General features: G+C 35.9%; 1 protein-coding gene across 3 annotated transcripts in view; it reads left to right on the plus strand.

Moving 5' to 3' along the window:
• The window catches only part of AP3B1 (adaptor related protein complex 3 subunit beta 1), a 160,676-nt gene extending 145,139 nt beyond the window's left edge, over positions 1-15,537 (plus strand). For 2 of the 3 annotated variants that reach the window (XM_038170319.2, XM_038170320.2), the window contains exons 26-27: positions 1,740-1,878; positions 14,757-15,537. In XM_038170319.2, coding sequence (XP_038026247.2) covers positions 1,740-1,878; positions 14,757-14,910 — 293 coding nt within the window. In that variant the 3' untranslated portion in view covers positions 14,911-15,537. The remainder of the gene's footprint in view (positions 1-1,739; positions 1,879-14,756) is intronic. The other variant, XM_038170322.2, reaches the window with a different exon arrangement.
• The last annotated feature ends 7,957 nt before the right edge of the window (positions 15,538-23,494 follow it).

The following is a 23,494-nucleotide window of genomic DNA, read 5'->3' on the forward strand; positions in this document are numbered from 1 at the left end:
CCTATAACAATAAAACAGCATGAGTTAAAAATAAAGGGGGGTGGAAAGGCAGATTGAATGTGTGCCTTACTTGATAGGATGTTACTTTGCTTTATGCCAATACATTAGTCGACGATAATGAATCTTCTGTTCTGAAAAGCATGGTTTAGTTGATTTTTTTAATTTTACTTCAATGGAGCAGTACCTTGTCTTTTATAGAACAAGTTAGACAAACCATTAATGACAAGAGTGTTAAGGTTAAATATGAAGCAATGCATTCACTTCTCTGAGTGCTATCCATCTTTCCATTTACAGGAGCTTGACAAAAGTACTGGCTTTGTACAACATTTCCTTTAATTACATGCTGCGGGAAACAGGCTTTTAACATAAACATAGTTGCATTCATTTATTCAGCATTTGCTCTTCAATAGAGCTTAATGGAGAAGGTTTAAATCCTAAATGAGTACACACATCTCTCAGCAGTGTTATGTCAGTCCCCATGCTTTGCTTAAAAGCAGTTTTAGTCTGCGTATGTAGTTTTTAAAGCTTTTGCCTAATAGTGAAGTTAAACAATTTGAAACAGAATGTACTATTCCCAAGATAAAACTGATTTTTATAGAAGTTGCGTGCTTATTTTTGTTCTCTTCAAGTGCAGATCATGTTCAAAAATATCCCATTATTTACTCATAAGCCGTTCTATTTTTACTTTGATATTTCTTATTTTCTGACAGCAGCTAATGCACATTCTGGTGCATTAAAATGTTGGATTTATTTTTTTAATTGCTCTACTCAGCATCTTCATGTTGTTTGCTACGGGTTAGAACTGCATGTGCAGCCCTAAAATATTAGGCTTTTGAGAGTTTTGTATTGTTTTCATTATTAATGTTATTGTGGATTTCACATGCTTCATATTTCTGCCAAAAGTACTGTGTTCCATTGTTTGTGTTTTCAGTTTCTGCTCATAATGTAAAAATACACACACAATGCTAAGATGTAGTTACTGTTGGGTTTTAATCAGCATAAGTGTCCTGCAAATTATTCTTCTAAACAATGGATTTTGATAGGAGAGAAAAGTGGTTTGTGTTTTGTTTTGTTGTGTTTGTTAAAATGACCTTGAACATTTTCTTTACTCTTTTTTTTTTGTCATGTGTTCAGATATAATCTCGATATTTCTGTTCTATTTTATACTGATATTCAAATTATTTTAACCAAAAAGTTTATCATGACATTTTAAAGAGATGGATACTAACTGAATTTCCCAGTTTCTAATGTGATGACTTTGTCCTCAGGAACTAAATTGATCTGATGACTATCTGAATTTCAAGTTTACTTCTAGCAATTGGATTTCAAATTACAATTAAGTACTATGGTTTTATGATTGAAAGATTAGAAAGTATCTTTGTATATGATCTTACATAAACTGGAATTTCCAAATCTATCTTACTTTATATTTCATTTCTGTGTTTACATTCTTCTTTTAGGTTATTCTTTTTAAGAACAACCATCCTGATTTCACAATTGCATTAGTATCACACATATCATTGTCCAGTTATTAGTAATTTATTTCTAGTAACAGGGCCTTGAAAATAATATATTAAGCTGATGTAATTATGTAATTTCTTATAAAATTGTTTCTCAATGTATGATTTAACTTGTAATGAAGGTGCTTTTTTTTCATGTTGAGAAATCTCTTATTTTGGTTTTAAGCATAATAAGCAAACAAATAAAAAGAATTTATAATGAAATACTTAATGTTTCAGGGATGCTGACAGGAATGAATGAGACATCTGCTACCATAGCTGTTGCTCCACAGAACTCTACTAGTCTTGTAATAATTGAGAAAGTAGTGAAGGCAGCAAACCTGGGTGTAGTCCCTTCTGGTCAAGACAACATACACAGGTAAGAATGCATGTCATTTATAGGGGGTTCATCTTTTAATATGAATTTCAGTTGGTTTTAAATTCATCAACATTTTTATAATATTAGAGAAAATTTTATTATCTACATCTTTAACAGATAAGATATGCATCTTGGACTGTGACATAGAATCCTGACTAGGTATTATTAACCAGAGTATTTTTTGTTCTTTATTTGTATATGTATAGTACATCAAATATCTAGACCTTACTGGACACAGTTTGGGGTATTCTCTGTTTCCTACTTTTGTTTCAAAGAGAAAAGATAGTCTTTTTAAAACAATGTACTTTAAGGAGCATCTACATGTTTTTCTGACTTTTGTTTCTATTTCTGAAAATAAGTCTTTATCTGGATTTATCATCTGTGATAAGAAGCTTGTTTTTTCCACATTTATTTCATTTATTTATTTTTTTTAATCTATGGTATCCAGCTATGTACACCTAGGACATGATTATCTTATTTTTAATTAGATGAAGATCTTTTAAAATGCAGGCTGAACATTACATTGAATATTTTCTTCTCCTTCCTGTATATGTGCAAGGAAAACCAGTAATTTTCATCAGCCAAGAAAGCCATTGGACCTGTCTAATTTCTGATTTTACTTGTAGATCAATCCATTCCATCCAAAAGCTGTGGTACAGAACGTAAGCTAAATAGATATGGCTATTGGTTAATCACAGATTTTAATGTGTTTGACTGAAAATACTTTGTCTAATGAATCTGTATGGCTTCTCACTTGTTACAAGAGCAAACAGAAAAAGTGCTGTGTATGGAAAACTGAGTAGACATATAACAAGAGCAACACATTACTGGAAGCTGTTAACTTTGCCTCCCAAATTTTGCTGTTTAAGTAAAAGCAAAGCATCTCCTCTTAAAGCAAAAAACAATCTTTTTCTTTGAAATTTTGCTGACTGAGATGGCTCTTTGGAATGGTGAGAGTCATGTAACCTACATAGGACTAATAACCTGGTTATTTCTCTTCTTTGGATTTAGTCTTTTTTGCATCACTGGGCATTCGTATTGCATTGCATTAACATTAACCCAGCTGGATTTTCCTATGCATTTGATATGGTCAATGATAAAATTCTGTTTCACCATAAAAACACGGTACAGCTAGTGCGATTGCACTGAAATGATTGTCACTATTGACACCTGCTCCTCCGTGAAAGAGTCCTCATTTGTTGCGTCCCTGAGGGATCTATACAGCCTGCGTTCTCAACATCAATTCAAAGACTAGGTGAGAGTGTCAATCAAGAGAGACTAAAGTGTCTATGTTATGTAGGTGTTCTTCACCTTTACCATATCCATCACAAGAGACTTAGTACATAGGGATGGATTGTTTTGTGATCGAGTCTCAAAAAGGCTACCTAAAATAATAGCTTAGTTCCTAACTCAGCCACACTGTTTGTCCACAAGTTTCTAATTTGATCTTACTTTCTCTTGCACTTCTTAAAAAGGAGGAAGTTTTTCATGAAAGAGAGTCTATAACCAACAGTAACTAAATTGAATATGTACTTGCTGTTGAGTATGCTCCTTCAGAGACAGTGGTTGAAGGCATGTTCTGTTAGGGCTGAAGTAAAGTATTCAGAACACTTTAGAGCATCTTGAAATCGGGGCTGAAAGTGGTTTTTTTTTTGCCATAGTAGTTGCAGAAAGGTTTGTGTTTATAATGTCCAGCAGGAAAAGAAGACGAGTTGTAACAACATAACCAGAACTTTACCAGAACTTCCCAGAAGTAAGGGGTATTTAGAAAACAGTCCATCATTTACTTTGCTGTGGAGTTCACAGATACTATGTAGTTTTCGTTTTCTTTTTTTTTTTCTTTTTTTTTTTTTTCCTGAGAACAGGAATGGCAACATTAACTAATTGATACTGTGATGAACCTGCGTGGTCGTCTTTTAAATGCTGCTGTTATGATTAAAGAATCCCAGACTTAGATAAATGAAAATTTGAGATAGATTATTTTTTATAGGTATTATTATTCATAGTTAATGAATACTTTAAAATCTCTAAAACAAATAACTAAAATATTTTTATACGTACCTATAAGATGTATAGATATATATTTGGGTTAAATCAACTCTGTCATTGCAGTTAACAAAAATTGAATCTATTCTTGCAAAATATTGTGGAAGTAAGAAGTTCAGGATGTTTTATTTAAATAAAACATGCACCATTTCAAGATGGTAAAATAAAGATTCAGCTTTTACCTTGACAAAGGAGAAATTAATTTGATGAAAATATCATGAACTATTTTTTTTCTTCTTCAATAGTATTGTGATTTTTCCTGTTTGTTTTATTGCAAGTGGTATTTGGGAAGAAAAAAAATTATATACAATAACTTGTTTCAGCTCATCATGCCATTCTGTGAAGACTAGTTGAGTTCAACTTCTTGGAAGTGCTTAGTACACGGGAAAAGCAGTACTATTTTTAAACAGACATTGTTGTTCTGCACTTTGCAGTCTGAATTGCGTTAACCTCTCGGTTGGTCATTCCCAACTAGAGTATTACTTAATGACTGCTAATGGCAAGAAATATATATTATCTGGTAATGAAATATACTCGTTCAAAATGCAATAGTATAGTAGAATACAAGCTTATCTAATGAGTATGAACAGGCACATGTTACTTGTGTTTTTTTTTTCAGTCTGAGCATATTTGCACTCATGACGAAGATGTTGTCATGTTGGTGGGACCAAATTACTTCTTTTTAAATTGATAACCCTATTTAGGACTGCATTTTGCACCACATAAAATCACTAAGGCAACTACTCTGAAGGTCTGAAAACAAATACTTGCAACAAATATCAATGGAATAGCATGCAATCACCAGTGAAAAATGAAGTAAATGTAAACTTGTCAAATATATCAGCTATATGTCAGTCCATATCACAGTATAGCAACACTTTTTACATGCATTTTTGCTCTTTTTAACATATGGTTGCTGATTTTTTATAATTACATGAAATACTAATTAAACTGGTAGTAAGTATAGAACAAAATGCCAGATGATACAGTTGATTATATTTTAGACTTTATTTTCTGACCTGTTTTATTTATTTTAAGTGATACCTGAAAAAAAAAATCTAAACACAATAAATATCAGAACACAAATCTGCAGATTTGTACTCATATTTTTGCAAAATAAATTTGCTTTGCTATTTTACTTGCTTAAGTATAGTAATCTGCACCTAAAATTAGGTACCTTTATACAAGCTATTTGGTCTCTCTGCCTTGCAAGGCTGCATAAAGTACATGTTTATGCTCTTCACAGGATTTGACTATCTTGTGTATTGACCTCTCTTGCTTTTGTTGTCAAGGGGAAGTACTATTTCAGTTGTAAGACCTCTACTAAAAGCAAAAACGTGAAATTAATTTAAAGACATTTTTTTTTGAGAGCAGGAAATACAAAGTCTCCCAGAATTTGAAAACTTCACCAAAAACAGTGTGCATTGTTTTTCTTAAAATATTTCACAAGGCTGATTGTTGCAGAAATCTTAGAGCCCTTTCTGGGTTCTAAGAAAATATTTTAAGAGATGAAGGGTGTAAACAGGTTGAAGAGCATATAGATGTTGACCAAATAATTTTAAAAAGAATTAGGAAAAGTCCCTGGCTTCTGCCTTGCAATTAATACCATGTCTGTGGACACCACTGGAGTATCTACAAGCAAAGACATTGAAAGAAAAGTATGTTTTTTCCTACAGAGAAATCAGTCCAAATAGCCACATTTAAGGACCAACAAGTACATTTAAGTTGAAATATATCTGCTGTCTAACAGGAATTTTTGCATCTTCAAGACAAGAGGATACAAAATAGAGGGTATTTATTCTCTCAAAGTTGATTGGTCTTTGAATCATCCCTTCAATTCCCTGTCTCTAGTTGTGCAATAGTACTCATTGCTTTATATATAAAATATAAATTCCAGAATGTTCTCTTCTATTTCAAAATGTGATAAGACAAAGACTCTACTGAACTCAAGATTTTCAGTATTTTTTTCAACCAACATGAGCTTTATTTATCCAGAAACATCCTTAATGCTAGTGTTATTTTCAAAATCTGTTGCTTACTTGCTCTGAGATGAATATTCTAGAAGCTGTGTCTCTTTCTTCTTTCTTTATTTTCAGCTCCATAACCTCTCACCAGAATAGGTAATTCTCATTTTCTTCAATTTGAATATAGCAGAAGGCAACAGACAATGTTTGAGAAAATGAGTTGCAAACTTTACTTGTTATAAGAAGGATTTGAATGGTCTTATGACTCTCTTGAAAGTGTCAAAATACAGTCTTACATAAAGGCTTCTAGATGAGTGAAAGATATCTCATGGTAATTTGACTTAGAAAGGAAATAATGGAAATACAGATAATGTTTCCACTGCCTCCAAAATATCACACAAAAACTTTGGAGTCGTTAGCATTAGCATTTACCAGAAACATCCTTTCAGAGGTGGGATCACAAACTGGATTTACTTCTTTACTCTTCCACTTTGGTTTATGCTTGTGTGATTCTATTGATGTCAGAATATATGTTTAAAGGGATGGTAATTAGGGTATTCTTGAATTACCTCTCCACCTTTCACTCTCTGAAGCATTTTTTAAACAGTATGAATAAAGTAATATTATTTCCCTCAGTGACCATGGCTCTGCAAAATGATAAAATGTAGAGCATCTTTTACACAGTTTTCATTCTTTAAGAGTTTGCTTGCACACTGCCTAATCAGTCAGTGAGACAGAAGTCTGAACCCATCAGAATGGATATGAAGAACAGATTTTATTTAACCTCAACAAGTTTAATAATCCATTAAACTAGTCTGGTGCTGTTGTTGGATTTTGGAGGGAATCAACAATTAGGAAACAGTAAATAGTTGGGTTAAAAAGTGATCATACTCTAATCTACTTACCTCTATTCAGCCAGTCATGGCCTTAACCACTGGCCAGCACTTATAGGAAACATGACAGCATTACCTTCAGTCATATAATCTGAGATAGTCAAGTCTCTAATTTCAACAATCCAACATGGGGCAATGTGAGTTTCTGGAGAAAATCAAGACTCGGTTTTGTTCTTTTCCACACTGAAGCCTTAATCTGCTTGTGGGCAGCCGTTTTCAATTTTTGCAATAGTGAGTGTAATACACTCCATTAAAGTAGTCATTCTCAAAACAGTGTTTTCTTTTGATGGATCACCAGAACTTTCAGATGGAGGATGTTATCTGTCTCTTAGGATGTGTCATAGGCACCTGAGTTAACAGCAAACAAGGTAGCTTGTAAACAAAAAGCCAAAAAAATGGTACTTCTGCTCATTGCTGGGGCAGGTCTAGCTAGCTGAAGTACAGCATTGCATGCAATGACTACGCTGCTTCAGGTATCTGTAATTGTTAATGACATTTGACTTCTCCATACAGATACATCAGTTTGTTCAGAGCTTGTTTTGTGTAATACATCATTCAACATACTCATAACTTATGTCGTTTTGTGGATAAGTAAGTATTTAACAGGATGTTAAATGTTTTCTACCTGTCTTCTGGAGGCTTGCATTATTTTAGCTAAATCAAAAACATGCTGTGGAAATCATGTAACATGACAGTGAGAGCACATTGCAGTGGATAGGCATCAAAAACCTGAAGAACATAAAAGCAACTAGACACAGTATCGAAACTTGCATGAAATGCTTTAAAAAAAAATTAATAAAAAAAAAAAGAAGAAGAAGAAACCCAAGGATCAACACTTGTTTTGCAGTAGCCTTTATTCCCCACCCCATGCATCAGCCTGACAGTCTGATGGAATTCACCCCTTTTTATCATTTTGCAACCTGTCATGTCCCATTTATGTTATATTGGCAGACTGATTCTCAAAGGAAAGAGGGTTTTGTTTACAGACAATTTTGATTATCAGAGAATGGCATGCTTAGTAATGTTATCCTCCCCACATCTCTTTAATCCAACAGCACTTAATTTGGGGAGAAAAGGTGTGTGACTGTGCATGTATGTAGGTACGTATGTATTGAACAAACTCCTGCTTTGAAGGAGTTCGCTTGGAAAAGCTTTGTGTATGTCATCTTCCAGTTTATACTAAATTGGAAGAGGTCACAGAAAGCTGGTGATCAGGCCCCATCAGCTTACCATAACTAAAAACTGTAGCCATTTCCAACATGTCAGAAAGGAAGGACAGTCACACATTTATTGAAGTATGAACATAGCATAGAAATTAATGAGAATTACATGTATAAATTGTTTATCATTTATATACTATCTCCAATTAACACTCGGTATAATGAGATTACATGTTTAAAATTTATATAATACATCATATATTTATAACATATAAGCAATCTCAGTATTTCTCAGCTACTGTGTATATATATTTGGATCTCCATATGGAGAGAAATGTGGTCTCAGTAGTTGACAAATACGTCGTATAAATCCAGTAAGTCTTTTTTAAAGACCTTTTCTGCTCTGTGTGCACACAGAAAATTTTTTCTAAGATTTTTTACTAAGTAATTGGCTTGTCTGAGAGCACAAATGAAGTGAAATCTACCTCTGGCAGTAGCTCCTTTGAAGCAGTTATGTGGACTGTTCTGCTTCCATGGTTTTTTAGCTGTTGGGCCAGTCGTCTTTTTTTACTCTTCAAGAGAGCTACAATGGGTAGCCAAGTAAATAAACTTGTAACAGACATGCAGCCTTGATTTTGCTTCCTAATTTCTCTAGTAAGAATTAATTAAAGGCTAAATGCCCAAAGCAAAAGAGTTTCTCTATTAGCCTTTACCTGCAGGTGACAGAATTCTAGGTGGAATGGTATGTGCCTGTCCACTGGTATTTTAGCCCTCCTTTTTGCCAGGAGCTGAAAGCTCCTAACATTTTCTTACTTTATTGTAGAATCCTAGATTTAAAATAAACAAATAAATGTTGGGTCTCTTAGTGACCCAGGTAGGCTAACTAACCATTTACCTTTTTTTTTTTTGTCAGCCTGTGCTGAAACTTTTTCTATTAGTCACTATTGTTTGGTAAATATTTTTATTCCAAATAAAAAGAAAACTCGAAGTTTTAAATACTCATTCAGTAGTTTCTATTATATATTTCTCAATCAAATCCTAATGTCCCAAAATCTGGAATTTCCTCACTGCTTACAAATGGGCTCTGCATGTACTAATACTATTTTCATGTATTATTAGCATATGAAGATGCTGATTAACTGGTACAAGATACTTGATCAAGAGAATGTCTTTTTACAGCACCATCATTTAATATTTAAAGGCATTTAATATTTAAAATATTTTACTATATCTAAGGAGCTTGCATGGGGATTGCAAGATTTAAAAATAACTTTAAGAAATCAAATTTGAGCTTAATATTAAAATTATATGAGTGAGTTATTTTGGATACAAGGTTAATCGAAATAGATGGTTATAGCCTTGCTTGTCTGCTGTCCACTAGAGGACAGCACTGCTTTTGTATCAGAATGCTGTAAAGTGAAAAATATGTGCAGCATTTTCTCTGAGCAACAAACAGGAACCTTCTGAGTCAGTTGGTTAAACAAAAAACATTTAACACTTAAACTAGCTGAAGAAGAGTATATATTTGATTTGAAAAATCTCTGAGCAGGTTTAATATTTTAATGTATCTCTGTAAGGTGAAGTACTTTCTTGGAATTAAATAAATTTTTTGCAAATGAAAATTTATAGCCTGTTTTAAAGAGGGACTGGATTTAATTCTAATACTTACCATATTAAACTCATGATTATTTAAGAAAAATAAAGCAAACAGAATAGATGAGAAAACAAAAAAATCAGGTATCACAATTATAGTTTTCTAGGTGAGGAGCAAATATGATTCAAGTTTTTAGCTTATTGAAGTTTTGGGAAGGAGATATAAGTACCTCCGTATAATAATGCTGAAGCTTTTGAACTTAAAGGAAATTTTTGTGAAGGTAAGTTCTTGCAGCATCTTTTTGAACATGCGGAGCACTGCTGTGTACTGGACAGTAAGTTCTGAGGACTCATTTGCATTCATGCATTTTTGTTCGGAATACAGTGCAACTGCTCACTGATAACTGAAGACAAACTCAAAATCTACTTTAGAAATTAAATTTTAATTTATTTTTTTTAATACATACTTGAATTGAACTTATTTGTACAATTTTGCAATTTCATTAAACCTCAAAATTGTTAATATTGAAAATAAGCTAAATTGTAGTAATGAATTAGGTATTTTGAACAATTTATCTTAAGAAAAATGTTAAAATAGATTGAAATGGTCTTGAAAAAGAAAACATCTCAAAGTATCTTTATATGATTTTTAATACAAATATTAATTAATTTCCATGTCTAATAACCAGTCAGTGTTAAAAAAGTTTTTTTCTGAGAGGTTAAATTCACTAGGTTAAGAAAAAGGTGTTTCTTTTCTCTCTTTTTTTTTTTTTAATGTTTCTGCTTTGTTTCATTATGCTTACTGTATCCGCAAGTCAGAATGAATTCATATTAATGCTATTCCAAATACTTTCTTTTTTCATGTTCTAAGGCTTATTCATAGAACCAGGACACATAATTAGTAATATACACAATTTTGAGATTAAGTACTCATTACAGAGTCAAAATTATAGGGAGACTTTGTCAGAGTGAGGTAAATATTCAGAGTACTGAAACGACTTTTCTTTTTTCATGTGATACACTGGAATGTACTTCATAGTTGTTCATTCTTCTATTTACAAATTGGAGATTAATTCACAGTCGTATTTTTATCCTTTGAATATATTCATTGCATAACTTGATTACACATTTGTGAACTTTGGACTAATCATTTGTCTACAGCTAGGGCAGGGCATTGTATCTTGTGATCGTCTTTCTTACTAATAGGATTCTGTCTGCTTCAGCAGGCAGTAATTGAAGGCTTAATGTGCAAGATTTAAAAAAAAAAAAAAAAGTTTTAGCTTCTGTATGCCATTGTCACTGTTTCTGGTAAGCAATAGAACTGAAAAAGAAGAAAATTTAGCTTAAATGGAAGAATCAAAGATGAAGAAGAGTGCCCGACAAGAGAGAGCATGTGTTTTAGTGCCATTGAATTATGTGTCACAAGCCCTGCTCTGCTGTAAACAAATGTCCCGATAGCGTTGAACTGTAAATTCACTTTTTAAAATGTTGAATTTTTAAAAACATATTTTCAGAGTGAGTTACTTTGTTACTCTATTCTCTGGCTTGGAATTTTCAAAATCCTTTCAAATAAAAGTGCCATTCCTGCATATTGCAGCTATCTTCTGCCTACAAATAAAAGGAAAATAACTGCTAGTCTGTAGTTAGGTCAGTAATTACTACAAAGCCAGCGTTTGCCAAATGCTGTCACATTGTAATACCTGATAGTCTGTTTTTTTTCCCCTTTATTAGGAATTCAAACTAACAACAAATAAGGTATTTTTACATGACAGCCATTAAAAAATCATATTTCATGACCAAGAATGTATTTGATTTTTAACTATTGAAAGACTGAATGGCTTTCTAAAAATATGCCAGTGCTTTACTGATGCTGATTTAGAATTTGATTCTTAATACATATTTTCTTACCTACTTACAGATACTATATTTCTGTAAATTTGTGAACTCCTCCTCTCTTTTTCCAGGTCACATAGCCTCAGAATATTTAGTGTTCTTCTTAAAAATATATATTTGAAAAAACTTAGAATATGCAAATATATCTCACAGTCTCATGTTTCTACTCTGTCTTGATTTTTTTTTAGTGTGGAAAATGTTAACACCTGCAAATCTTTCTGGATATTTTTAATGACGCAAAAGCAGTTTCAGAAGTAATATTATAAAGAAATCTAGCAAATAACTGCACTATAACTGAAACAGCCATCTTAAAACTATTAGAAAATATTTGTTCCTGTTTTCTGAATGGTTCTCTCATTTAGCTTGTTTGGTTGTTTTTTGTTTGTTTGTTTTTTCATACTCAATGCTTCATTCTTTGTTGCAACAGAACCAAGCTGATACTATAATGTTTTATGCCACAAGTTGCCCAAGGAACAAATTCTCTATTTTGGACTTAATAGCAACCAATTTATAAGTTAGATTTGAATGTTTGACGATGCAGTTCCCAGGTTTGAGTAAGACTATGAAGTCTGATTGTTTATAATATCTTCTTTTCAAATATTTGGATTCAAAGTCCTACTTTTAAGACAGTATCAACTTTCAGAAAAAGTGAAAATAATTACTGACCTCATGGGAAACATAAAAGCTGTTCCACAGATTCTCACAAAGAATAAATACCTACTATAGAGAGTGATTAATTTTTGCTGCTGAAAGATTTTTAATGGCTTTCTGGTTTAACTATTTAGAGGAGAATACATGTACTGTAAAATTTACATAGGCTCATAATAACAGCAAACATATATGATGCATTAATGTGTACATCGTCTAAAAATCAGATACTACTCAAATTACTCAATGACAGCATTTTTAAAACATTTAAATAACTAGCAAATCAGTTTTACTGATCAAGTCTTGTCACCAGAAGTCAACAGATTCATCTGTTAATAACTGTGTTCAGTTTCAACAATTGAATAAAGCAGTTTGTGTTATAACTGTTTTTAGAAACTTCTTCCTCATTTTAAGGAACAGATTTCAGTTTCCAAAGTTCAACAGCAGTGGTAAACATATTCTGTCATGGTTCTTCTGTACACCCTTTTCAATGGTGAACAGAAGTTGTCTCGTTCTGTTCCATTTTTTTTTCCCTAAGTGACTCCAGATCGCTGACCACTGATACAAACCAATTAGCCAATGCTAGTTATGAGTACTAACACTTTGTGTAGAATTAGCCAAATATCAGACCCTTTATGCTTTTCAAGGGACATAAAAACTCACATTAATTATTTGTTCTTTTTAGAGGTATGGAAAAGCAATATTGATCACCTATCAGATTTGGCAAATAGACTTGTGAAAATATCTGCACAAAACTCATCTCTGGTGCTTTGGGCTTCCCTGGGTTTCACAGAACACTGACTTCGTATCACTTTCAGGTTTTAATAAAAGAGGGTAAAATCAAGCCTCAAGGCTATGAAACACAGCAGGAGTGCCAACTACCAACCTTTTTATGTGCATACTTAGACATAATCTGCTTCTGTGTTGTCCCAAGACACAACTGTTAAGTAAATAAAGTGACTAATAAGACTATTGTTTATATAATTATCCCCCTGTCAAAATCAACAAGAGAAATAGTGATCTTTTACATTGCAGTGCAAGTAGACAAAATCATTGATATAACTAGCTAAGTAGTTAATTTTTATAGCAGTGATGTCGTTTCAGAATCTCCTATTAAAGAGAGAGGTCTTTGAATGTATCTATAATCCGGACAAAAGAAATAGATTGACCTGTGATGGGTGACATTAGAGAAGTGCCCCATGTTTCCTTAATTAGTATAATGTGTTATGAGATTTTGATATGCTTAGTTTAAAAAGAAAAAAAGGCAGAAATTACATCTCGTTTAAAGAGAACCTGCTTCCTGCTTAAGTGGCTAATATTTTAATTAAGTCTGGAGTGAAGTTTTTTGAGTATCTCCTGATAAACTCCCTCCTTTATGTTGATGGTAATTAAACAGATCCCTAAGGGCCCGGGCAGGCGCTTTGCGAGGCCCGTGCTAATTGTCAGACATGAGACACTGACCAGTTGGTTTGCTCTTGAATAGCCGACAGCGTGCTGTCAGCCCAGCAGTTTTATTTTTCTGCATTGTGCGCTGTTGTCAGGGCTAACTGGGTCCTTTTGTGGCTGAAGATGTTGCGCAAATTGAGGCAGATGGCTCCGGTTCAGACACGTGTCCTTCAGCAGGAGGAGAGGAGATTGGCCCCGCAAAGTGGGGTCAGGCTGGGTCGCGGACCTGCTCCGCACTTGTTAGCGTTTTCAAAAGCCCATGTGCAGAAACTTGGTTGTTGTCAAGTAACCACCACCACCAACAACGAAAAGCAGAAAAGCATGGCGTGCTCCTTGCGGGATGTGGAGGACGAGGCTGTTGCCATCCTCTTCCGTCCCGTCTCTTGGGCCTGGCTGTGCATGCAGAATGAATTAACAGGATTGACAGAAGTTCATTGTGCCTAAAATGGCTTTTCAGTCAATTGTAGTGCTTAAAAGGCTAGTTTTGCTTTTAATTCCATGTAATTAGTGGGTTCTTCATGTCTTGGAATTTAGTAATGGTGCATTAGTTCTAACTTTTATCTGGATTTTTTTCAGTTTGCTTTGTATGACTTCTAGTCATAAAATATTTAGAAATATTGACCACATTTTTATTATTAAATATTCTGGAGATGAAATGCGTTCACAGATGCAATGATTTGCTGTCTTGCTGTTGCCATCATTTGAAAGGATCATGTTGGATGTTCGAGTATTTTTAGCCTGGATTAATTCCTGAGAAAGCAGGAGGAATGTACTTTTCTGAAAGTACAACAGTTTGGCTTTTCGGAAGTGTTTTCTCACATTTACTGCTGTTGTATTTTTTTGGGGGCACCAAATGTTATTTTTCCATGGAAATCTCCATAGAATTTAGGTTGCTCATGTACACTAAAGTACCTCCTGAGTATTGTACAGGAACTGAAGAATTGGAATTCAAATAATAATTTGATTTAAATATATTTTATTATTTGATTTATTAAATAGAGGGCTTTGCACAATCCCTTTCTGTCCTTAAATACTAAAATATTTGCACAATGATGAAGAAATTTTCTGCAGAATTGAGTCTTCATGGTTTATCCCCTGAAATTGCTTAATGAAATTGGAGGCATTTTGTTAATAGATGAGCTCATTTAACTTTTGCAGAAAGAAGTAATAGTAGTCTATGACCTGAAGATTCTCAGCAATTCTCTTTATTTTTTTTACTTTTCTTTTCCCTCTAGGTTTGCAGCTAAGACTGTGCACAGTGGGTCACTGATGCTAGTCACAGTGGAGCTGAAGGAGAGCTCTACAGCACAGCTCATCATAAACACAGAGAAAACCGTGATTGGTTCTGTTCTGCTGCGGGAGCTGAAGCCTGTCCTGTCCCAGGGGTAACCTGCTTACATCTGGACTTCAGAATCTGGCACACAACAAAAGTGCCTGGCATCCACTACTGCTGCCTTTCATTTATAATAATAGCCCTTCCATCTGGCAGTGGGGGGAAGAATACACTCTTGACATTCTTGTCTTCTGCTTTAGAATGCTAGTGTGTATCTATCATGTATGCAAGTCCTCTCCTTTTTTTCTGCTTGCTAACCAAAGAACATACATTTTACTGTCAGTTATCTGCATTCTTCAGTGTATTTCCTGTTTGTTCTATCCTAGTACTTCCCTCTCTGATCCCATTTTCCTTTTCCCCACTGTAGTAGACAAATACTGGATTATAAATTTCAAGGGAAATCACACTGCTGGAAAACTGTGTTAAAATGGCAGATAGGTTCCAGCAACATACACAGCAACTATGTTTGTGGTTCTGAGAAGTTCGATTGTGTAAACTGTGTTTGTGGTTCTGAGAAGTTTGATTGTGTAAGTGTAACTGCACAATAAGTACAAGAAAATTGTGTTTGCTTTCTGAAAATCATTGTAACCCTGAACTGATGTAGTAAGAATGTTGTTCCCACTTAATGTCATTTTCACAAATATTTTGTTAATGTGCCAATAAAGTAGTGCTATGAGCAGAAAGTTGATACCTGTTTTCTTTGGTAGAGAACCAATAATGATTGTCAGTAATGTATATAACTGGTCAATTTAAAGTAAATACTAACAAGATTGAATGCCACATATGCATTAAGAAATTGCTTTTGTGAAAGTAGACAGTGTTTGTGCTCCAATTTTAATTTTCTAATATGCAGCCATATTTTTGTTAATGAACAAAACTCATAATTCTTTATTTTCAAGTTGGCCTATTCATAAAATACTGACTGAAGAGACTATTTTGGTAAGTACTGTCACCTAGCTTCATAAATCATTCAAATTCTTTGCTTGAAATTTTTATTGTATACCTAAGCTAATGTCTCCCACCTTTGCATAAACCAGGGCTTGAGGCAAAGAGAAATTCATAACCTTATCTACTGAGCTAGGAAGTCCAACAGCTGTGCCACCTTGGCAGTACACAATTTTCTGCCTGTTGCTACAGTGGCTGTAACCTGAACATGGTTTTGACTTTCCATTCATATTCCGGTTACATGGTAGGAGTGGAGTGGAGATGCTAAATTTTGTCATTTCCTATCAGTTCTCACTTCTAATAAGGCTTTTTTTTTTTTTTTTTTTTTTTTTAACGGGGGTTGGACCTGATGATCTTTCAAGGTCCCTTCCTCCCTTCCAACGCCTACAAATCTGTGATTCTGTGATTTTCCTAGTATCTCATGGCTTTGCCATAGATGTTTTTGTGACACAGAAAGACATTTGAATAACTCCATACCTTTGCTCTGTCACAAGGACCCTTGCATTGTCCTCCAGTGCTGGCCAAGTTGTGCTGTTTTGTTTAGCTTTATGGATGACAGGAAATACCACTTTATCAGAAATGCTGCATTAGTGTGTACTGGAATATTCTAAAATTTTCTGCTAAAATTTAGTGGAACCAAGAAGTAGCTCTGACATGTAGTGGAGTTTATTGGGAAATTCTAAAGAGACTTTTTTTCTAGTTATTTAAGTTGCACTTCTGTAAGAAATCTAGTTTTCATTAGCACCCAAAATATACTGGTATATTTCTCAGACAAGAAACAAGAATGTCCTCAACAGGAATGTACTTTTTTTTAAATCAACATTTACATTGTTTTCTAAATCCTGATCTTGCAATACATTTTTTCTTGAATTATAAAGCATGATTTAAGAGCTATTATTCAAACAGATGGAAAATTATTCACTGTAGAAAATCTTCACAGAGAAAATGCAGGTTGGTCTAGGTGGTATTTGATACTAAGACTCAGAAGATACTGAGGGAAAGGTGCAAAACTCTACATCCTAAGGAAAGACTGAACTGTGAAACCTTCAGCCATGCTTGTAAAGGAAAAATAAACAGGAATTGCTTCACGTACCACAATATAAATCAAAGGAAAGTATATTATTACTATATGTCACACACATTCCCAAGTAAATTCGACCTCCCTAGAGTACTTAACAGACTTTACTGGTGAAGACCAGAAATGTGTATACTAAGAGTATTTGGGGCATTTCTGGTATTTACATTTTTCAACGCTTCGTGATTTGGTCCAAGATTCAGTAACTCTCTACCTGTGTCTGGACTGACAATGTGATTTCCAAATTTATTCTAGCTTCCCCAAACAGTAATTTGGGAATAAAATTTTTCTAAGGACAGTTATTTAAATAGTAAAATATGTATGCAATAAAGCTCAGCTTTTCAGGAACCTAAACATGAGCATGTGCATGTCTTACATTAACTGAACAAGTTGCACTCAGTCATAATTCAGCCAGTTAGCAGTAGTTAGCAATAGTTTCTTGCTTTCGCTATATATCATTTTTATTCACTTTCTTCCATACTTTTCATCATCTGTAGAGGTGTGTTAAAGCCTATTAGGATATGAAGTAGATGGCTATTCTAAATTGCACGCTGGAATTAGCTTGAAAGTGATTTGGTTGTACCAGGTAGCAGCAGCTCCTACCTCTGCAGGCTGTTTTTTCAGGGGCTGCATGCTAAGAACCATCTGGCTTCTGTGAGAACCTAGACACAGGAAGCCGTGAAGTGTACCTGCATGCACAAATCAGGATGTGGGAGCAAGGCTATGCATAGTGTTGTGGGATTGGTGAGTTGGGTCGGCTAAGATAGCTAAGGAATTATATCAAGGTCCAATTTAGGGAGCAGGAGGTGAGAATTCAAATTCAATGGAAAGAGAAACAAAATCAGTAATAACTACAAACTGAAATGTATTATCAAAACAGGGAATGCATGTGATTTTATTAACTCATTCAGTCATGTCCAAGGTAACTAAAATTCAAAGACACTCCAATATTGTGATCTAGTGTTAGTGTTAAAATTGATACTGGTAATTATGGGTTGAAGAATTATGAAACAAGCAAGTGCAAATAGATCAGAAAGATACTGCACAGTGAAAAATTGTCAGATTCTTTGCTTCCCAGTTGTTCACACAAACACACACACACCCCTTGTGAAGCCTTTTCTGGTTTTGCAGGTGGGGAGGTTTGTTTGTTTGTTGTCTTTTATCTTTTTTTTTTTATTATTAATATTTGTATATAAAAAACTATATCCAAATTCATGCTTCATTTTAAAATAGTTCAAACTATTTCCATAGTACAGGGAAAGGTACAGGGAAAAGCTGTCATGTCACTGGATGGCAGATTATAAACAGTGGCTCAATGCATCACGGTCAGAATAACATAATGTTTTTCCTGTTATTTTTCTTTCACATTTTATGATGTCCAATAAAAGGACAATATATTATTTCCTGTGTAGCCTGCTTTAATTCTAGTAATTCATCTCTAAAGAAAACTGCAGAAATAGAAATGGGTCTAGAGCTAAGAATCAAATAATGGAAGATATAAATAGACTACCATGTGAAAGGACAGTGGAAGTAATGAAAGTGTTTTTAGAACAGAGATATGATACAGTATTTGAAATAATGAATGGCGTAGAAAAGATAATTTGGGTTTTCCTGATGATCTTTTCTACTAACTCAGGAAGAAAGTAGCATTCTGTATCATTTATAGAACAATATATATAAGCCAGAGGAAGGAAGTAATGTTTTTTCCCTGTTTTTAAATACATGTACTTAAGCTCTGGCCATACCTGACACGATATGTGCCTGAAACAAGCCAATGAGGGTTAGATTCTGTTCCCCCCCCCCCTTTTTTTTTTTCATTTTTCGTCAGTTTATCTTCCTCCCCTTCCCCATATCTTGATTGTTTTGTCATAGAGTGCATGTTTTTGTAACACTTGTATGTTACATTAAATGTTTTGTGATGCAGACACTAGACTTTTCTGTGTTTGCATAGTGTGGTGGATAGGAGCCTTGCAGATAGGTGTATAACCCTGATAAAAGCAATTCTTCTGTTATTTTCATCTTACCTGATGTACTTGTGCTTTCTGTAGCACAGTCCAGTGAACCTGTTTGGTGGAGAAAGAGATGGTGAACATCACTGCACACTTCCAAGTACCTACAGCTAACTGGTTTTGCTTCAGAAAGCAGAAGGTGAACCTGAAGTCTGAGCAACCACACTGCCCCAAATCCTGAGCCATTTAAATCTGTGTGTACGTCCTGGTGTGTATGCATATATCTTTACAGGGTTGTTCTGGATGGCCAGGGAAGATACAGACACCTCGAGAGAGAATGCTAAAGCAGGAGGAAACACGGAGTAGGAACACCCCAGGAGTGGAAATACAGTGCTGTGCGAGGTGGATTTGCCCCCCAAGGAGACCTCTGTGTGTGATTTGAACAAGCTGCAGCTGTGACAGGGACCATGAGCATTTACCAGGATTTCAGTTTAACCACTCCTTCTGTTTTCATTTTGATTAGCCCTGATTTTGTATACCGTTGTGGGGATGTTCAGTCAGTTGTTTTTTGTTTTTTTTTCCTGTGGAGAGAAGGACGGGGTGCCACCCAGGAAGAGCCAGGCCATGGGGCTTGTACCTGGCCCCAGCCTTGGTGGATCCAGCCTGGGAGGTACGTGGTGCTCCACACACCTCCTGAACGCTGTGAGTGAGGAGATGGAAGAATTACAGATTCAGATGCTTTTCAGACTGTTTTCTCCCATTCTAGCAAAAAGCAGGTATGGGTTCCACTCGGTAGTGTTGTTTCCTCCCTGGAGAAAAAAAGATTTCTCCAAATCTTTTCAGGTTCCTACTCAAATAGGCAGAATTATTTGGATTTAAAAATTCATAGCCATTTTTTTGTTGGGCTATGGGTGTTGTTTTTTTTTTTGTTTGTTTGTTTTTGTTTTGTTTTGTTTTGGTGGGATTTGGGTTTGTTTGTGTTCCGATTATTTCACCAATGGGGCTTACAGTCTGCCTTGCAGACATTTGGATTCAGCCCAAGAGCTGAGGTGGCAAACTATTGAGTTGGAGAGAGGAGGCCCTTACTTCCTCTTGCTATACTGTTTCAGCACCACACCAGAATAGTACCTAAATGGCTTCTTTTACCAGAAAAAAACTAGGGCACCTTTTTGATACTGAGCCCAAAAGTCTTTGTTCTGCTCCAGCCTTATCTGCAGGCCTCTGGCAAAGCCTGCTTTTGGGCAAAGTTAGTTGGTTTCAGCTTCATGTAATTGAAAGTCATTCTGATTTCTGCACCATGGTGTAATTGCTAAAAAAAAAAAAAAAAAAAAAAAAAAAAAAAAAAAAAAAAAAGCCAACCCACGTTATTTGATGATTAAGATTCTGGAGTGAATTGTGTTCTTTTGGGTTCTTGCACTGTTTCTCCATCAGGGACTTGGTTTCAGCGGTGTGCAGCTGCTGGAGTTGATTTACAGTGCTGCGGCTGTGGCTAGTCATAAATAAATCCTCTTATATAGTTGTTATGAACACCTGTTAGATCATCTGTCAGCAAAGCGCTGTTCACATTTATCATGGTGCGGTAGTTATTTTACCTCAATCCATTTCCAACTGACTCGGCCTCCATCACTGGATTACTATTACCACACCATAATCGCTCGTTTCCACTCCATGTTACAACTTGCAGATAAAAGATTTCACTACTTGGCCAAATTTCATAAATAAAGGAGCAGTTCAGTGCAGTAAAAGTTTATTTTTGTCATCATTTGTCACCCCATTATTCTATAAATCAAATGGAATAGCGCTATTGCTAGCTCAGGCGTTGCTGTCAGCCCTAGGCATGGAAATGGTCCGTTTCTTCTTTTTAGATGAGATGACATGTCTTTCAGACTTAACTGGCTTATGGCTTTGTTTCACCCATTTTATTTTATCGCCCCTTCAGAAAAATCCTTGGGGACTGGAGAGACTAAAGGAGTAAAATGGAATCAGAAAACACAGTAAAACATGCTGCTTTAGCTGCGTTATGTACATTTCCCTCCCCCACAATCACTCATTTACAAACTCCTCCACAAAAATAATGGATCGGGATATAAACAGCCCCTCTATGCTTTCCCCGGATTTGTGCAGGTTTTATCGCTTGTGTCAAAGCCCTGGGACGGAAAGGGCTCTGGAGAGGGTGCTTCAGAGCCCTGCTAATGCGCCTGGTCCTAAATGGACTTGCTGGCTCCCTGTGCTGGGGCACATCCTAGGGATGCTCTTTTGTTTCTAAGGTTTCTACAGAAAACTTGCATTTTGTGTTCTGAACCATCTAATAACGGCATGCTGCACCTCACTATGCAGCTTCATGATCAAAACCTGCAGGATATTCCCCTGCATCCCCCCAGAGACAACCTGCACAGAAATTAGTTTGCTTTTATTTTGATATTCTTAATTCAAGAATATGATTTGATTTGGGGTCATGCCTTGATTTTTTGACCCCATGTTCATTAGAGACTTCTGGGGTTTGCTTGATTTATTAAGAAGTTGGGAGATGAATCTCAGACTAAATTCTGAAGAAAGCAATATTCCTTGGTTTAAAAAGAGGAAGATAGGATGATGATAAAGGGATGGGGTAATAGAAAAGGGTTTATAGTTGATATTATACTTCTGAGTTGGTTCTAATTCAAGTTACATTCTTCATAGTCATTATGTAGCTCATAAATTCAATAAAGTGTTTTACTATTACTATAAAAATGACAGGAGGGGGGTTTTATGTTGTAAGTTTCGTTAGTTGCTCTTCCTGTTTTATGTTGAAGTTCTCATGCCATTATGTCATTAAACTCCTTGGAGTCTGAAGGGCTCAGGCCCCTCTGTTTCTCATTGCTGCTGTGGTCCTTTCTGGGGGCAAGTGTATATCTGGTCGCTTGCTATCACTGTCCCCTTCGCCATCAGTGACGCCTTCCAGTTCCATTTTGTTTTGTTTTTCCCATTCAGAATCCCAGATATCTGTGCTTGTCTTCTGGCAATGGAAATTTCAGAGCAGCTTTGGTGCCACTTTGGGTTCTGACCCCCAGACACCGGTTCTCATCTGTGGTAGAGCTATTCAAGTGTGAAAGGGCTACACTCCTGTTACTGCAGTGGGCTCGGGTGGCTGTGGGAAGAACCCACTGCCAAAGAACGATGCTGTGCTAGGGAAATAAAATGCCTTTGGAGAGTTCGCCTTCCCAGAAAGACTCACTGTGACTTTTCTCCAGCCACCTTTGCTGTAGAATTACGAGCTCATCTTGGCTGGACTTGTTCGTTTTGACTGTGGGCAAATGCTTGCTAAAACTGTCTTGTGCATTTGCTGGGAAGGTCTCCCAAGGCAAATCTGGAAGAGGGTTTTTGCTTTTTGGTGAGGGGAGAAGGGAATTTTTCCAAAGGCATTTAATAATTTCTGTTATAACCGCTTCATTAGGGGAAAGAAGCATCGAATATCTGACCCTGGAGCCTTTGCTTTCTCCAGATGTTTGCTTTGCACACGAATAATCCGCATGAAAACAGCAACTGCTAATTCAGTGGCCAAAGTGCATCAGGAGCCTAATCTAAAACCTCCCAATCCATCCAGCTGTCTGGCATTTGCTATTATAGGGCACCAACAGAGAAATGAGGCTGTGGCTTTATCACTGCACCCTGGGTGACAACTTGATTTTCTGCTTTCACCGCAGGCAGCAGCAGCCCAACATGATGGGGCTGTTAATTTGTGCATTTCATGGTGTCTGTCAGGGGGCCGGGAGAGGAGGGTTTCAGGGGAAGGGAATGGAGCATGTCCCAGCCTCGGAAGCACCTGTCTGCATTGACGGCACAGAGCACTTCTTATTAGCGTGCAGGTCTCTAAATGCAGCCCCAGGATGACAGCCTGGCATTCCCAGCACCCACACAGTGTGACAGGCGCAGGCAGCCGGTCCCATTGTTTGCCCTTGATGAGCATGTCATTAATGGAAATGGAAGAAAGTGAGGGCCACATCAGTATTCAAATAGCCTCCATCCTCTCTGCCATTCAACCGCCTGGCTCAGGCGGCTGCAGATTTCCTTCTGCAGCTCCACTTACACATTTTCACAGATTTATTCCCATTGCATACAAATACCCCCCATGTGGCTCTGGCCCCATGACCCTGACTCCTCTCCCATATACAAACATGTTCTTCAGCATCATTTGATTAGCCAAAAATAAAGTGAGGGTTCTCCTCTTCCTCCCTGCTTTGTGAATTACTAAAGTATCATTAGTAAATACTTGCTATTTGCAACACAGGAAATGGAAGTTGCTGTTATTTAAACTTGAAGCATCAAGCATGGGTTTGATGCATTGCTTGCAATGATCCTATCAGGTCCCGAGCAAATATTGATGCTTGTCTGTATGATCTGTTTCTTGATAGGAGATTGCAATATATTTGTTTTGGAACATTTTACCCAGTAGTTTATATAGTAAGAGGCTTGTGGGCAGAAGGGGAAATAACTAAAAAATCTGTATTCCCCATCTCTCTGGCCTACACCATCTCAAGGTGTCTGTACCCCCCCTGATCTCACACATGCAGTGTAGGCTCTTTGAGGGTAGGTGTTGTGTTGGCCTTCTATATTTTTATGGTGTGGTCCATGGCAGGATGTGGGTTGATGATTAGCGCTCCGAAGCACTAATGCAAAACAAATAATGCAGTA

Source organism: Anas platyrhynchos, chromosome Z (assembly GCF_047663525.1).
Source record: "Anas platyrhynchos isolate ZD024472 breed Pekin duck chromosome Z, IASCAAS_PekinDuck_T2T, whole genome shotgun sequence".
Classification (NCBI taxonomy): Eukaryota; Metazoa; Chordata; class Aves; order Anseriformes; family Anatidae; genus Anas; species Anas platyrhynchos.